Source organism: Somniosus microcephalus, chromosome 6, assembly GCF_052327205.1.
Source record: "Somniosus microcephalus isolate GS21.2 chromosome 6, FLI_Smic_1.0, whole genome shotgun sequence".
NCBI classification, from domain to species: domain Eukaryota; kingdom Metazoa; phylum Chordata; class Chondrichthyes; order Squaliformes; family Somniosidae; genus Somniosus; species Somniosus microcephalus.
Genome location: NC_140992.1, coordinates 132,593,075 through 132,609,586, shown reverse-complemented (window position 1 = coordinate 132,609,586; position 16,512 = coordinate 132,593,075). Strand labels below are relative to the sequence as shown.

At 53.7% G+C, this 16,512-nt stretch overlaps 1 protein-coding gene across 1 annotated transcript in view; it reads left to right on the top strand.

Moving 5' to 3' along the window:
- LOC147116084 (unconventional myosin-VIIa-like) overlaps positions 1 to 16,512 on the top strand; it is a 507,950-nt gene that overhangs the window by 257,815 nt on the left and 233,623 nt on the right. Inside the window, exons 18-19 of the mRNA XM_085992002.1 lie at positions 4,424 to 4,518; positions 7,357 to 7,441. Of these exons, the coding sequence (XP_085848128.1) occupies positions 4,424 to 4,518; positions 7,357 to 7,441 (180 nt within the window). The remainder of the gene's footprint in view (positions 1 to 4,423; positions 4,519 to 7,356; positions 7,442 to 16,512) is intronic.

Below are 16,512 nucleotides of genomic sequence, written 5' to 3'. Positions count from 1 at the left end.
TTGATTCCAAACTTTTCATTTCTTTTTCCCCGCTTTCTGCGTGTTTCTTTTCAAATCTACATTTCCAGCAAAAAAAAAGTTGCTTTCAAAAGACAAAAGGCCTAGAAATTCAGTTGCTTGCGCCAGCCGGTAGCGCCTTAGGAGGAGGAGATGTTGGGCACTAGGCGGCTAGCGGCCGGGCGCAGCGCAATCTGCGCCTCTCCCCAACTTCACTAGAGATTTAGCGTCGGCGCAAAGTCTTTGCGTGCGCTCAGCTGCGCGCGCAGATCCTGATGTCATTTCATCGTGCAACGCCCTTTGTGCGCCCCAAACCGGAACTTCAGTGGCGCCGCCCTTCTTTGCACCTGGCGCCTCCAGCGACTGGTAGAGGGGAACGGTTCCCAGTCACTGCAGGGTGCGGGGGACTATTTAAAGGGGACTCCTCCTGCATTATAAGTGACAGCCATTTTGTGCCAATCCTTCTGTGTGAGAGACAAAGGCAGAGAGCTTTCTGCTTTGACTCAGCGCTTGCACAGGTACTTCTGGCTTCAGGCCAGAGCTTTGCACTTGGATTTCACTTTCAGTGCCATAGCCTTGAGTCGCCACATATACTGTAATGGGGGCTACAAATGGGTGGAAACGTTGGCTTTCTGCATTGCATTCAAAGGGATCAGAGACGCCGTGAGGGAGTGCCCGTCATGGCCAGATGGAGAAGGGCCAACAGGTGTCAGCACAGGAGGCCTTACCCACCCAGGGTCTACCACCAGCAGTTCTCATATCTGAACATGTCTGAGGAGCAGTGTGTTCGGAGGCTGCGATTCAGAAGGGAGGTGGTCACTGAGATCTGCCACCTGCTTCGCAGAGATCTGCAGCCACAGCTGAGGAGCAAGACGTCTCTGTCGGTGGCAGTGAGGTGATGGTGGCTCTCAACTTCTATGCCACCGGCTCCTTCCAATCCGCTACTGGGGACATTGCCAACATCTCCAGTTCACGGTACATTGCTGCATCCGACAGGTGAACAATGCCCCTTTTCAGAAGGAGACGTCAGTACATCTCCTTCCCCATGACCCTGTGACAAGCAGCAAGAGCGTGCAATGGGATTTGGAAGAATAGCGGGCTTCCCCATGGTCCAGGGCGTAGAACTGATGAACCAGCATTGGTCAGGCCTTGCTTCAGGGCTGCAGTGCGCAGGGCATGGCAGCCAGACAAGTCCACCCTGCCCCTTTAAGAGCTGACCGGCGCCAGAGTGTCTGCCATCAATCAGCAACTCGCCGCACCTGCGCTGCGCCCCGCCCTCGGGGGTTTCACCCCGGACCGCCGGCTTAGCGCCTAATGATAGTCATGCATCGCCTGTTTTAGCGCAGCAGCAACCTCTTGGGGCGATGCAACTGAATATCGGCGAAGGTGGCGCGAACTTGCGCCGGGCGCAAACTTTAGCGGCCAGCCCGACTGTAGCGCCCCCGAACGTGGCTATACTGAATTTCTAGGCCAAATTGTTTTTTAAAAAAAAGTTAATTCATTTGTAAATCTTTTGTCTAACCTCTATAATTTTCCTACCTTTCACCGTTTTTCCAGGCCTCAAAGCCTGGGCGTCTGTTGACCAGCCACGCCCGAGCTAGGCGCCTCCCGTCACGATCGACAAAAGGCCAGCGATCACCGCCATCTTTGTGAAGGCTGGAGGGGGCGGGCCTGAGCCGAGCGTCGCCACCCGCTGTCATCTTTGTAAAGGCGGGCGGGGCGGGAGTCAGCGTCTGCGTCATCTTCCGCCCGGAGCGCGACTTGAGTCCGGCCAGGCCTCACGCGGTAGGGTTGCGTGGCGGCGTCTCTCTGGTCTTGAAGCCGGCTCGGGCGGGGGTCGGGGCTTGGGAAGGCGGAGCTCGGGAGGGCACGCGCTGCGGGGGCTCGGGGAGAGCGCGAGCGCGGCGCTCGGGGGGGGTGGGTCTCGGGAGAGCGGCAGTGTGGGCTCGGGAGGGCGGAGCTCGGGAGGGCGCGCTCACGGGGCTCGGGGCTCGGGAGAGCGCAGCGGGAGGGCGGGGCTCCGGAGAGCGGGAGGGCGGGGCTCCGGAGAGCGGGAGGGCGGGGCTCCGGAGGCCGGTGCTCGGGAGGGGCGGGGCTCGGGCTGAGCCATGTCAGTGCGTGGGGTGGCACGGAGCTCCGCGGAGCCATCGGGTCTGCTAGCTTCCACCCCTCCCTTCCTCCCCCCACAACCCCCCCTCCCCTCCCCCCTCCCCTCCTCCCTCCCCCCTCCCCTCCCCTCCCCCTCTCCCCCCACAACCCCCCCCTCCCCTCCTCCCCATTCCCCCCCTCCCCCACACCCCCCCTCCCCTCCTCCCCATTCCCCCCTCCCCTCCCCCACCCCCCCTCCCCTCCTCCCCATTCCCCCTCCCCTCCCCCCATTCTCCCCCCATTCCCCCTCCCCTCTCCCCCATTCCCCCCCTCCCCCTCCATTCCCATCTCCCCCTCCCCTCCCCCCATTCCCCCTCCCCTACCCCCCTTCCCCCTCCCCCCCTTCCCCCTCCCCTCCCCTCCTTCCCCCTCCCCCCACCCCTCCCCCTCCCCCACCCCCTCCTCCCCCAGTCGCTCTCTCTCTTCCCCCCAGTCGCTCTCTCACTTCCCCCCAGTCGCTCTCTCTCTTCCCCCCAGTCGCTCTCTCACTTCCCCCCCAGTCGCTCTCTCTCTTCCCCCCAGTCGCTCTCTCTCTCCCCCCTGCAGTCGCTCTCTCTCTCCCCCCCGTCGCTCTCTCTCTCCCCCCCCAGTCGCTCTCTCTCTTCCCCCCCCAGTCGCTCTCTCTCTTCCCCCCCCAGTCACTCTCTCTCTCTCCCCCCCCCCCAGTCGCTCTCTCTCTCTCTTCCAACAACAACATGCCCTCGAAAAAGCCTCGGCACCACCGGGCACTCCAGCTAGTATAATATATAGATAGATAGATATATAGATGTCCAAAAGTACATGACATAATTAAAACACACAAAACATGCTCCCCTGGTGACTCACAGTGGGGCTGAAATTGTTTGTCAGTTCCACCAGACTCCTGCTGTAACAACATCAGCAAGCTCTCGAAAGACCACAAGTTCTGCCAGGTGCTGGCTACCCTGGGTCCTGGACTGGCACCTGGGATTGCTGTGGTTACTGCTGAGGGCTGACCTTCTCTGCACCCAAACAAGGTCACTGACCAGAAGGGGCAGAGCAGAGGGTTGAGGATCCCTACGTCGGGAATTCTACATTCCTGGACCACACAGAGAAAAAAGAAAGGAAGACTCGCATTTCTATAGCGTCTTTCACAACCTCAGGATGTCACAAAGCGATTTACAGCCAATGAAGTACTTTTTTATTTGAAGTGCAGTCACTGCTGTAATGTAGGAAACGCAGCAGCCAATTTGCACACAGCAAGGTTCCACAAACAGCAATGTGATAATGACTAGATAGTGATGTTGGATGAGGGATATATATTGGCTAGGACATCGGGAAGAACTCCCCTGCTCTTCTTCGAAATAGTGCCATGGGATCTTGGACGTCCACCTGAAAGAACAGACGGGACCTCGGTTTAACGTCTCATCTGAAAGACGGCACCTCCTTCAGTACTAGCACTGGGAGTGTCAGCCTGGATTATGTGCTCAAGTTTCTGGAGTGTGGTCCTGAAGCCACAACCTTGTGACTCAGAGGCGAGAGTGCTACCCACTGAGCCATGGCTGAGACCATAAACGGTTCATCTTGTTGCGAGCAGAGAATGAATCTTCAGAGGCCGTTACACCAAGATTTGCAGCTGCCTGATGATCAGCAGGAGTGGGATGACCGAGGGTGGTGGGTGGGGGGGGCGGCTGGATTTGGGGGGTCATTGCCTGGGCCCATGAAGTAAGGTAAAGAATTATTTTTAATTGTTTTTAGCGACCCCTTTACAAAGGAATTCCATGGGTAGGTGATTGATGTGACTTCAACTTTCCAGCAGACAGGATTTGCCTGCTACATTTGAAAGTGGGTATAACGCTGTGTAACCCTCAACTACTGCTCAGCATTAACTGGGAACTGAGCTGTGGCAGCTCATGGAGACGGCCGGGAAAAGGAGGAGCTTAAATCTTCTCTGATGTTTACTTGCAAATATAAAACCATGACTGCATAAAATGTTGACTGTTTGGCATGTACGAGAATATCTGAAAGAGACTGACCATATTTGGCACGAATGTTCTCTAAACTTACTCTAGCTCTATAAGTTGCCTAGAATAAAACTTTTCCATCCTCACCTCCTAGTTGAGTGAGAGCAAGCAGCAACACTGGGACACAAGGAGAGTTCTATTCCTTACAGTGGAATTTAACACAACGTACTTCACAGAATCCTTGACTTCAGAAAGGTCTGTTGAGCTATCCCGGCTGCTCACTCCTCACCTCCCCTGTCCTGTGCTGAGGAGCTCTCCGTGGTGTGCACTCCCTAAATGTCTTGCTTTCTTTCCAGGAGGACGACCACTTGGCCTTGGAACTCGAGCGAGACAGAATCTTGACAGCAAAGGCCTTGATGATTCAGAAAGTCATGCATGGTTTCAAAGACAGGTGGGTTCCACCAATTGCACATCAATCAGAGTTATCCCAAAATATTTCTGGCAATTATCACTCCATTTGTTTTTTTATACACATTTCAATACATTCTTCACAGTAAGTCAACAGCCACCGTGTCCCTGTGTTGACCAGAGGGAGAGCAAGCAAAGCAAGTCAACAGGAGGGCTCCTGGCCCCACTATAGGGCAGGATATCATTCAACACATGACGTGTTTGTACAGCAGCACAAAATGCACTGAGTGCACCATTTGGGTGGTAAAGAAGTTCAGTGATATAACAGGATGTGTATTAACCAGAATTAATGCAAATCCAGAGAGCAAGGGCAGAGATCAGGTTGTGTTCGGAGTCAGAGGTTGGATCACTGGATTCTGTTCGGAGTCAGAAGTCAGATCACTGGATTGTGTTCGGAGTCAGAGGTTGGATCACTGGATTCTGTTCGGAGTCAGACGTCAGATCGCTGGATTGTGTTCAGAGTAAGAGGTTGGATCACTGGATTCTGTTCGGAGTCAGAAGTCAGATCACTGGATTGTGTTCGGAGTCAGAGGTTGGATCACTGGATTCTGTTCGGAGTCAGAGGTCAGATCACTGGATTGTGTTCGGAGTCAGAGGTTGGATCACTGGATTCTGTTCGGAGTCAGAAGTCAGATCACTGGATTGTGTTCGGAGTCAGAGGTTGGATCACTGGATTCTGTTCGGAGTCAGACGTCAGATCGCTGGATTGTGTTCAGAGTAAGAGGTTGGATCACTGGATTCTGTTCGGAGTCAGAAGTCAGATCACTGGATTGTGTTCGGAGTCAGAGGTTGGATCACTGGATTCTGTTCGGAGTCAGAGGTCAGATCACTGGATTGTGTTCGGAGTCAGAGGTTGGATCACTGGATTCTGTTCGGAGTCAGAGGTCAGATCACTGGATTGTGTTCGGAGTCAGAGGTTGGATCACTGGATTCTGTTCGGAGTCAGAGGTCAGATCGCTGGATTGTGTTCAGAGTAAGAGGTTGGATCACTGGATTCTGTTCGGAGTCAGAGGTCAGATCACTGGATTGTGTTCGGAGTCAGAGGTTGGATCACTGGATTCTGTTCGGAGTCAGAGGTCAGATCGCTGGATTGTGTTCAGAGTAAGAGGTTGGATCACTGGATTCTGTTCGGAGTCAGAGGTCAGATCACTGGATTGTGTTCGGAGTAAGAGGTTGGATCACTGGATTCTGTTCGGAGTCAGAGGTCAGATCACTGGATTGTGTTCGGAGTCAGAGGTCGGATCACTGGATTCTGTTCGGAGTCAGAGGTCAGATCACTGGATTGTGTTTGGAGTCAGAGGTCAGGTCACGGGATTCTGTTCGGAGTCAGAGCTCAGATCACTGGATTGTGTTTGGAGTCAAAGGTCGAATTGTGTTCACACTGTCAGAAACTGGATCAAATCTGGGTGATAGTGCTGATACTGTAAGTTTTGTTAACTAGGTGACATTCTACAATATGAGATGTTCTGCTTTGAGGGATAGCTAATAACCCTCACCCAGTCAGTAACAACCCAAAAGTATTATCTACTTATTCAATAACACACACCGGCTCAATTTCAATCTCTATCATATAGGACCAGACGAGATGGTCTGGACAGTCCTATCCCCCTCACTGACCAGACGAGATGGCCTGGACAGTCCTTTCCCCCTCACTGACCAGACGAGATGGTCTGGACAGTCCTTTCCCCCTCACTGACCAGGCGAGATGGCCTGGACAATCCTTTCCCCCTCACTGACCAGACGAGATGGTCTGGACAATCCTTTCCTCCTCACTGACCAGACGAGATGGTCTGGACAGTCCTTTCCCCCTCACTGACCAGACGAGATGGTCTGGACAATCCTTTCCTCCTCACTGACCAGACGAGATGGTCTGGACAGTCCTTTCCCCCTCACTGACCAGACGAGATGGTCTGGACAATCCTTTCCCCCTCACTGACCAGACGAGATGGTCTGGACAGTCCTTTCCCCCTCACTGACCAGACGAGATGGTCTGGACAGTCCTTTCCCCCTCACTGACCAGACGAGATGGTCTGGACAGTCCTTTCCTCCTCACTGACCAGACGAGATGGTCTGGACAGTCCTTTCCCCCTCACTGACCAGACGAGATGGTCTGGACAGTCCTTTCCTCCTCACTGACCAGACGAGATGGTCTGGACAGTCCTTTCCTCCTCACTGACCAGACGAGATGGTCTGGACAGTCCTTTCCTCCTCACTGACCAGACGAGATGGTCTGGACAGTCCTTTCCTCCTCACTGACCAGACGAGATGGTCTGGACAGTCCTTTCCTCCTCACTGACCAGACGAGATGGTCTGGACAGTCCTTTCCTCCTCACTGACCAGACGAGATGGTCTGGACAGTCCTTTCCCCCTCACTGACCAGACGAGATGGTCTGGACAGTCCTTTCCCCCTCACTGGCCAGACGAGATGGTCTGGACAGTCCTTTCCTCCTCACTGACCAGACGAGATGGTCTGGACAGTCCTTTCCCCCTCACTGACCAGACAAGATGGTCTGGACAGTTCTTTCCTCCTCACTGACCAGACGAGATGGTCTGGACAGTCCTTTCCTCCTCACTGGCCAGACGAGATGGTCTGGACAGTCCTTTCCTCCTCACTGACCAGACGAGATGGTCTGGACAGTCCTTTCCTCCTCACTGACTAGAGTAGAGTGACCTCACCTCCTGATTTGTAGTTGAGTGAAGACAAGCAGCGACACTGGGACACAAGGAGTAATATCAGACTTGAAGAAAGGATTGAAGTTGATTGGAAATTTACCGTGGATTTATTTGGACATTTTCATTCTGTCTCTTTGTGCTTTGACAGGAAGAACTTCCTGAGACAGAAGAACGCAGCCCGGAGGATCCAGAATCACTGGAGAGGATACCAGTGTCGCAAGAATTACAAATTGGTAATTCCTTCCTCCTCCTATATTTACTGTCTACACCAGCCTATCAGAATCTCTCCAGGGGAATGCGGTGCTAACTGAATGGACAATCTGCACTATTTCCTCTAGTTTGGGAGTCAGTGACACGAGGGCATCAATTTAAAATTGGAACCAGGTGGTTGGACAGTGAGTGCATTACCAAAGGGAGAGGTTGAGGCAAAGACATTGTATCTTTTAAGGGAAAATTAGATAAATATTTGAAGCAGAGGAAGCTGCATGACAGTGAGATTACTGTTGGATTGATACAGGGCTATGGGGAGAGTGGGGCAGTGGGATTAGTGTTGGATTGATATAGGGCTATGGGGAGAGTGGGGCAGTGGGATTAGTGTTGGATTGATATAGGGCTATGGGGAGAGTGTGGGGCAGTGGGATTAGTGTTGGATTGGTACAGGACTATGGGGAGAGAGCAGGACAGTGAGATTAGTGTTGGATTGATACAGGGCTATGCGGAGAGTGTGGGGCAGTGAGATTAGTGTTGGATTGATATAGGGCTATGGGGAGAGTGGGGCAGTGGGATTAGTGTTGGATTGATATAGGGCTATGGGGAGAGTGTGGGGCAGTAGGATTAGTGTTGGATTGATACAGGACTATGGGGAGAGAGCGGGGCAGTGAGATTAGTGTTGGATTGATACAGGGCGATGGGGAGAGTGTGGGGCAGTGGGATTAGTGTTGGATTGATACAGGACTATGGGGAGAGAGCGGGACAGTGAGATTAGTGTTGGATTGATACAGGGCTATGGGGAGAGTGGGGCAGTGGGATTAGTGTTGGATTGATACAGGGCTATGGGGAGAGTGGGGCAGTGGGATTAGTGTTGGATTGATACAGGGCTATGGGGAGAGTGTGGGGCAGTGGGATTAGTGTTGGATTGATACAGGACTATGGGGAGAGAGCAGGGGCAGTGGGATTAGTGTTGGATTGATACAGGACTATGGGGAGAGAGCGGGGCAGTGGGATTAGTGTTGGATTGATACAGGACTATGGGGAGAGAGCGGGGCAGTGGGATTAGTGTTGGATTGGTACAGGGCTATGGGGAGAGAGCGGGGCAGTGGGATTAGTGTTGGATTGATACAGGGCTATGGGGAGAGAGTGGGGCAGTGGGCCTGGAAACACTCTGATGCAACCTTGGTGTTGTATCTGACACCAAGATGAGCTTCCGAACATTTATCTGCGCCATTACTAAAACCGGCTATTTCTACCTCGAACATCGCCTGACTCCGCCTCTGCCTCAGCTCATCTGCTGCTGAAGCCCTCATGCATGCCTTTGTTACCTCTAGACTTGACTATTCCAACGCACATACCAAAGCAAAATACTGCGGATGCTGGAAAACTGAAAAAGAAACAGAAAATGCTGGAAATGCTCAGCAGGTCAGGCAGCATCTGTGGAGAGAGAAACAGAGTTAACATTTCAGGTCAATGACCTTTTGTCAGAACACTCCAACGCACTCCTGGCCAGACTCCCATCTTTCACCCTGCATAAACTTGAGGTCACCCAAAATTCTGCTGCCCGTATTCTAACTCGCACCAAGTCCCGTTTACACATCACCCCTGTGCTCGCTGACCTACATTGGCTCCCGGTCTGGCAGTACCTTGATTTTAAAATTCTCAACCTTTTGTTCAAATCCCTCCATGGCCTTGCCCCCTCCCTAGCTCTGTAACCTCCTCCAGCCCTACAACCCTCCAAGATCTCTGCGCTCCTCCAATTCTGGCCTATTGCACATCCCCGATTTCAGTTGCTTCACCATTGATGGCCGTGCCTACAGCTGCCTAGGCCCAAACTCTGGAATCCCCTCCCTAAACCTCACTGCCTCTTGACCTCTCTTTCCTCCTTTAAGCCGTTCCTTAAAACCTACCTCTTTGACCAAGCTTTTGGCCATCTGTCCTAATATCTCCTTATCTGGCTCGGTGACAAATTTTGTTTGATAACGCTCCTGTGAAGCGCCTTGGGACGTTTTACTATGTTAAAAGCGCTATATAAATACAAGTTGTTTAGTTTGGTATATGTACTGGGCTATGGGGAAAGAGTGGGGCAGTCAGATTAGTTTGGGATTGAAACGGAGCTATGGTGAGGGTGCGGGGCAGTGGAATTGGTTTGGGATTGAAACAGAGCTATGGGGAGCAAGCAGGGCAGTGTGATTAGTGTTGGATTGATAAAGGGCTATGGGGAGAGAGTGGGGCAGTGGGATAGTTTGGGACTGATACAGGGCTATGGGGAGAGAGCGGGGCAGTGGGATTAGTTTGGGTTGATACAGGGCTATGGGGAGAGAGCGGAGCAGTGTGATTAGTGTTGGATTGATACAGGGCTATGGGGAGAGAGTGGGACAGTGGGATTAGTGCGGGATTGATACAGAGCTATGGAGAGAGAGCGGGGCAGTGGGATTAGTGTTGGATTGATGCTGGGCTATGGGGAGAGTATGGAGCAGTGGGATTGGTACAGGGCTGTGGAGAGAGTGTGAGGCAATGAGATTGGTACAGGGCTGTGGGGAGTGTGTGGGGCAGTGGGATTGGTACAGGGCTGTGGGGAGAGTGTGGGGCAGTGGGATTTGTACAGGGCTGTGGGGAGAGTGTGGGGCAGTGGGATTTGTACAGGGCTGTGGGGAGAGTGTGGGGCAGTGGGATTGATACAGGGCTGTGGGGAGAGTGTGGGGCAGTGGGATTGGTACAGGGCTGTGGGGAGAGTGTGGGGCAGTGGGATTGATACAGGGCTGTGGGGAGAGTGTGGGGCAGTGGGATTTGTACAGGGCTGTGGGGAGAGTGTGGGGCAGTGGGATTGATACAGGGCTGTGGGGAGAGTGTGGGTCAGTGGGATTGGTACAGGGCTGTGGGGAGAGTGTGGGGCAGTGGGATTGGTACAGGGCTGTGGGGAGAGTGTGGGGCAGTGGGATTGGTACAGGGCTGTGGAGAGTGTGTGGGGCAGTGGGATTGGTACAGGGCTGTGGGGAGAGTGTGGGGCAGTGGGATTGGTACAGGGCTGTGGAGAGAGTGTGGGGCAGTGAGATTGGTATAGGGCTGTGGGGAGAGTGTGGGGCAGTGGGATTGGTACAGGGCTGTGGGGAGAGTGTGGGGCAGTGGGATTGGTACAGGGCTGTGGGGAGAGTGTGAGACAGTGGGATTGGTATAGGGCTGTGGAGAGAGTGTGGGGCAGTGGGATTGGTACAGGGCTGTGGAGAGAGTGTGGGGCAGTGAGATTGGTATAGGGCTGTGGGGAGAGTGTGGGGCAGTGGGATTGGTATAGGGCTGTGGGGAGAGTGTGGTGCAGTGCGATTGGTTCAGGGCTGTGGGGAGAGTGTGGTGCAGTGCGATTGGTTCAGGGCTGTGGAGAGAGTGTGGGGCAGTGAGATTGGTACAGGGCTGTGGGGAGAGTGTGGGACAGTGGGTTTGGTACAGGGCTGTGGAGAGAGTGTGGGGCAGTGTGATTGGTACAGGGCTGTGCAGTGTGTGGGGCAGTGTGATTCGTACAGGGCTGTGGAGAGAGTGTGGGGCCGTGAGATTGGTACAGGGCTGTGGAGAGAGTGTGGGGCAGTGACATAGGTACAGGACTGTGGGGAGAGTGTGGGGCAGTGAGATTGGTACAGGGCTGTGAGGAGAACCACTGGATGTGGTGTATTTGGGCTTCCAAAAGGCATGTGACAAGGTGCCACACAAAAGATTAATGCACAAGATAAAAAATCACGGGATTGGGGGTAATATACTGGCATGGGTGGAAGATTGGCTATGTAACAGAAAACAGATAGTTGGGATAAATGGTTCATTCTCGGGTTGGCAATCAGTGACTAGTGGTGTTCCGCAGGGGTCAGTGCTGGGACCCCAACTCTTTACAATCTATATTAACGATTTGGAGGAAGGGACCGAGTGCAACGTATCCAAGTTTGCCGACGATACAAAGATGGGAGGGAAAGCAGTGAGTGTGGAGGACATAAAGAACCTGCAAAGGGACATAGACAGGCGAAGTGAGTGGGCGGAGATTTGGCAGATGGAATATAATGTTGGAAAGTGTGAGGTTATGCGCTTTGGCAGAAAAAAGTCAAAGAGCAAGTTATTATCTAAATGGAGAGAAACTGCAAAGTGCTGCAGTACAAAGAGATCTGGGGGTCCTGGTGCATGAAACACAGAAGGTTAGTATGCAGGTACAGCAGGTGATCAGGAAGGCCAATGGAATCTTGGCTTTTATTGCAAGGGGATGGAGTATAAAAACAGGGAATTCTTGCTTCAGTTATACAGGGTACTGGTGAGGCCACACCTGGAATACTGCGTACAGTTTTGGTTTCCATATTTAAGAAAAGATATACTTGCTCTCAAGGCAGTTCAGAGAAGGTTCACTCGGTTGATTCCGGAGATGAGGGGGTTGACTTATGAGGAAAGGTTGAGTAGGTTGGGCCGCTACTCATTGGAATTCAGAAGAATGAGAGGCGATCTTATCGAAACACGTAAGATTGTGAGGGGGCTTGATCAGGTGGATGCGGTGAGGATGTTTCCACTGATGGGTCAGACTAGAACTAGGGGGCATAATCTTAGAATAAGGGGCTGCCCTTTCAAAACTGAGATGAGGAGAAGCTTCTTCACTCAGAGAGTAGTAAATCTATTGAATTTGCTACCTCAGAGAGCTGTGGAAGCTGCGACATTAAATAAATTTAAAACGGAGATAGACAGTTTCCTAGCTGATAAGGGAATTAGGGGTTACGGGGAGCGGGCAGAGAAGTGGACGTGAGTCTAGATTCGAATCAGCCATGATCCTATTGAATGGCGGAGCAGGCCATTGGTTCAGGGCTGTGGAGAGAGTGTGGGGCAGTGGGATTGGTACAGGGTTGTGGGGAGAGTGTGGGGCAGTGGGATTGGTACAGGGCTGTGGAGAGAGTGTGGGGCAGTGGGATTGGTACAAGGCTGTGGGAAGAGTGTGGGGCAGTGGGATTGGTACAGGGCTGTGCAGAGTGTGGGGCTGTGGGATTGATACAGGGCTCTGGGGAGAGTGTGGGGCAGTGGGATTGGTACAGGGCTGTGCAGAGTGTGGGGCTGTGGGATTGATACAGGGCTCTGGGGAGAGTGTGGGGCAGTGGGATTGGTACAGGGCTGTGCAGAGTGTGGGGCTGTGGGATTGGTACAGGGCTCTAGGGAGAGTGTGGGGCTGTGGGATTGGTACAGGGCTCTGGGGAGAGTGTGGGGCAGTGGGATTGGTACAGGGCTGCGCAGAGAGTGTGGTGCAGTGGGATTGTTACAGGGCTGTGGAGAGAGTGTGGAGCAGTGAGATTGTTACAGGGCTGTGGAGAGAGTGTGGAGCAGTGAGATTGGCACAGGGCTGTGCAGAGTGTGGGGCGGTGGGATTGGTACAGGGCTGTGGAGAGTGTGGGGCTGTGGGATTGGTACAGGGCTCCAGGGAGAGTGTGGGGCTGTGGGATTGGTACAGGGCTCTGGGGAGCATGTGGGGCAGTGGGATTGGTACAGGGCTGCGCAGAGAGTGTGGTGCAGTGGGATTGTTACAGGGCTGTGGAGAGAGTGGAGCAGTGAGATTGGCACAGGGCTGTGCAGAGTGTGGGGCAGTGGGATTGGTACAGGGCTGTGGGGAGAGGGTGGTGCAGTTGGATTGTTACAGGGCTGTGGGGAGAGTGTGGGGCAGTGGGATTGATACTGTGCTGTGCAGTGTGTGGGGCTGTGTGATTGGTGCAGGGCTGTCGGGAGAGTGTGGGGCAGTGGGTTTGGTACAGGGCTTTGGGGAGAGTGTGGGGCAGTGGGATTGGTACAGGGCTGTGCAGAGTGTGGGGCTGTGGGATTGGTACAGGGCTCTGGGGAGAGTGTCGGGCAGTGGGATTGGTACAGGGCTGCGGAGAGAGTGTGGGGCAGTGAGATTGGCACAGGGCTGTGCAGAGTGTGTGGCTGGGGATTGGTATAGGGCTGTGGGGATAGTGCGGCTGAGGGATTGGTACAGGGCTGCGGAGAGAGTGTGGGGCAGTGGGATTAGTACGGGCTGTGGGGAGAGTGTGGGGCAGTAAGATTGGTACAGTGCTGTGCAGTGTGTGGGGCTGTGTGATTGGTGCAGGGCTGTCGGGAGAGTGTGGGGCAGTGGGATTGGTACAGGGCTCTGGGGAGAGTGGGGCAGTGGGATTGGTACAGGGCTGTGCAGAGTGTGGGGCTGTGGGATTGGTACAGGGCTCTGGGGAGAGTGTCGGGCAGTGGGATTGGTACAGGGCTGCGGAGAGAGTGTGGGGCAGTGAGATTGGCACAGGGCTGTGCAGAGTGTGTGGCTGGGGATTGGTACAGGGCTGTGGGGATAGTGCGGCTGTGGGATTGGTACAGTGGGATTGGTACAGGGCTGCGGAGAGAGTGTGGGGCAGTGGGATTAGTACGGGCTGTGGGGAGAGTGTGGGGCAGTGAGATTGGTACAGGGCTGTGGGGAGAGTGTGAGACAGTGGGATTGGTACAGGGCTCTGCAGAGAGAGTGGGGGAGTGTGATTGTCACAGGGCTATGGGGAGAGTGTGGGGCAGTGGGATTGGTACAGGGCTGCGGAGAGAGTGTGGGGCAGTGGGATTAGTACGGGGCTGTGGAGAGGGTGTGGGGCAGTGGGATTGATACTGTGCTGTGCAGTGTGTGGGGCTGTGTGATTTGTACAGGGCTGTCGGGAGAGTGAGGCAGTGGGATTGGTACAGGGCTGTGGAGAGAGTGTAGGGCATTGGGATTGGTACAGGGCTGTGGAGAGAGTGTGGGGCAGTGGGATTGGGACAGGGCTGCGGAGAGTGTGTAGGGCAGTGGGATTGGTGCAGGGTTGTGGAGAAAGTGTGGGGCAGTGGGATTGGGACAGGGCTGTGTGGAGAGTGGGGCAGTGACATTGGTACAGGGCTGTGGAGAGAGTGTAGGGTATTGGGATTGGTACAGGGCTGTGGAGAGAGTGTGGGGCAGTGGGATTGGTACAGGGCTGTGGGGAGAGTGTGGGGCAGTGGGATTGGTACAGGGCTGTGGAGAGAGTGTGGGGCAGTGGGATTGGTACAGGGCTGTGGGGAGAGTGTGGGGCAGTGGGATTGGTACAGGGCTGTGGAGAGAGTGTGGGGCAGTGAGATTGGTACAGGGCTGTGAGGAGAACCACTGGATGTGGTGTATTTGGGCTTCCAAAAGGCATGTGACAAGGTGCCACACAAAAGATTAATGCACAAGATAAAAAATCACGGGATTGGGGGTAATATACTGGCATGGGTGGAAGATTGGCTATGTAACAGAAAACAGATAGTTGGGATAAATGGTTCATTCTCGGGTTGGCAATCAGTGACTAGTGGTGTTCCGCAGGGGTCAGTGCTGGGACCCCAACTCTTTACAATCTATATTAACGATTTGGAGGAAGGGACCGAGTGCAACGTATCCAAGTTTGCCGACGATACAAAGATGGGAGGGAAAGCAGAGAGTGTGGAGGACATAAAGAACCTGCAAAGGGACATAGACAGGCGAAGTGAGTGGGCGGAGATTTGGCAGATGGAATATAATGTTGGAAAGTGTGAGGTTATGCGCTTTGGCAGAAAAAAGTCAAAGAGCAAGTTATTATCTAAATGGAGAGAAACTGCAAAGTGCTGCAGTACAAAGAGATCTGGGGGTCCTGGTGCATGAAACACAGAAGGTTAGTATGCAGGTACAGCAGGTGATCAGGAAGGCCAATGGAATCTTGGCTTTTATTGCAAGGGGATGGAGTATAAAAGCAGGGAATTCTTGCTTCAGTTATACAGGGTACTGGTGAGGCCACACCTGGAATACTGCGTACAGTTTTGGTTTCCATATTTAAGAAAAGATATACTTGCTCTCAAGGCAGTTCAGAGAAGGTTCACTCGGTTGATTCCGGAGATGAGGGGGTTGACTTATGAGGAAAGGTTGAGTAGGTTGGGCCGCTACTCATTGGAATTCAGAAGAATGAGAGGCGATCTTATCGAAACACGTAAGATTGTGAGGGGGCTTGATCAGGTGGATGCGGTGAGGATGTTTCCACTGATGGGTCAGACTAGAACTAGGGGGCATAATCTTAGAATAAGGGGCTGCCCTTTCAAAACTGAGATGAGGAGAAACTTCTTCACTCAGAGAGTAGTAAATCTATTGAATTTGCTACCTCAGAGAGCTGTGGAAGCTGCGACATTAAATAAATTTAAAACGGAGATAGACAGTTTCCTAGCTGATAAGGGAATTAGGGGTTACGGGGAGCGGGCAGAGAAGTGGACGTGAGTCTAGATTCGGATCAGCCATGATCCTATTGAATGTCGGAGCAGGCCATTGGTTCAGGGCTGTGGAGAGAGTGTGGGGCAGTGGGATTGGTACAGGGTTGTGGGGAGAGTGTGGGGCAGTGGGATTGGTACAGGGCTGTGGAGAGAGTGTGGGGCAGTGGGATTGGTACAAGGCTGTGGGAAGAGTGTGGGGCAGTGGGATTGGTACAGGGCTGTGCAGAGTGTGGGGCTGTGGGATTGATACAGGGCTCTGGGGAGAGTGTGGGGCAGTGGGATTGGTACAGGGCTGTGCAGAGTGTGGGGCTGTGGGATTGATACAGGGCTCTGGGGAGAGTGTGGGGCAGTGGGATTGGTACAGGGCTGTGCAGAGTGTGGGGCTGTGGGATTGGTACAGGGCTCTAGGGAGAGTGTGGGGCTGTGGGATTGGTACAGGGCTCTGGGGAGAGTGGGGCAGTGGGATTGGTACAGGGCTGCGCAGAGAGTGTGGTGCAGTGGGATTGTTACAGGGCTGTGGAGAGAGTGTGGAGCAGTGAGATTGTTACAGGGCTGTGGAGAGAGTGTGGAGCAGTGAGATTGGCACAGGGCTGTGCAGAGTGTGGGGCGGTGGGATTGGTACAGGGCTGTGGAGAGTGTGGGGCTGTGGGATTGGTACAGGGCTCCAGGGAGAGTGTGGGGCTGTGGGATTGGTACAGGGCTCTGGGGAGCATGTGGGGCAGTGGGATTGGTACAGGGCTGCGCAGAGAGTGTGGTGCAGTGGGATTGTTACAGGGCTGTGGAGAGAGTGGAGCAGTGAGATTGGCACAGGGCTGTGCAGAGTGTGGGGCAGTGGGATTGGTACAGGGCTGTGGGG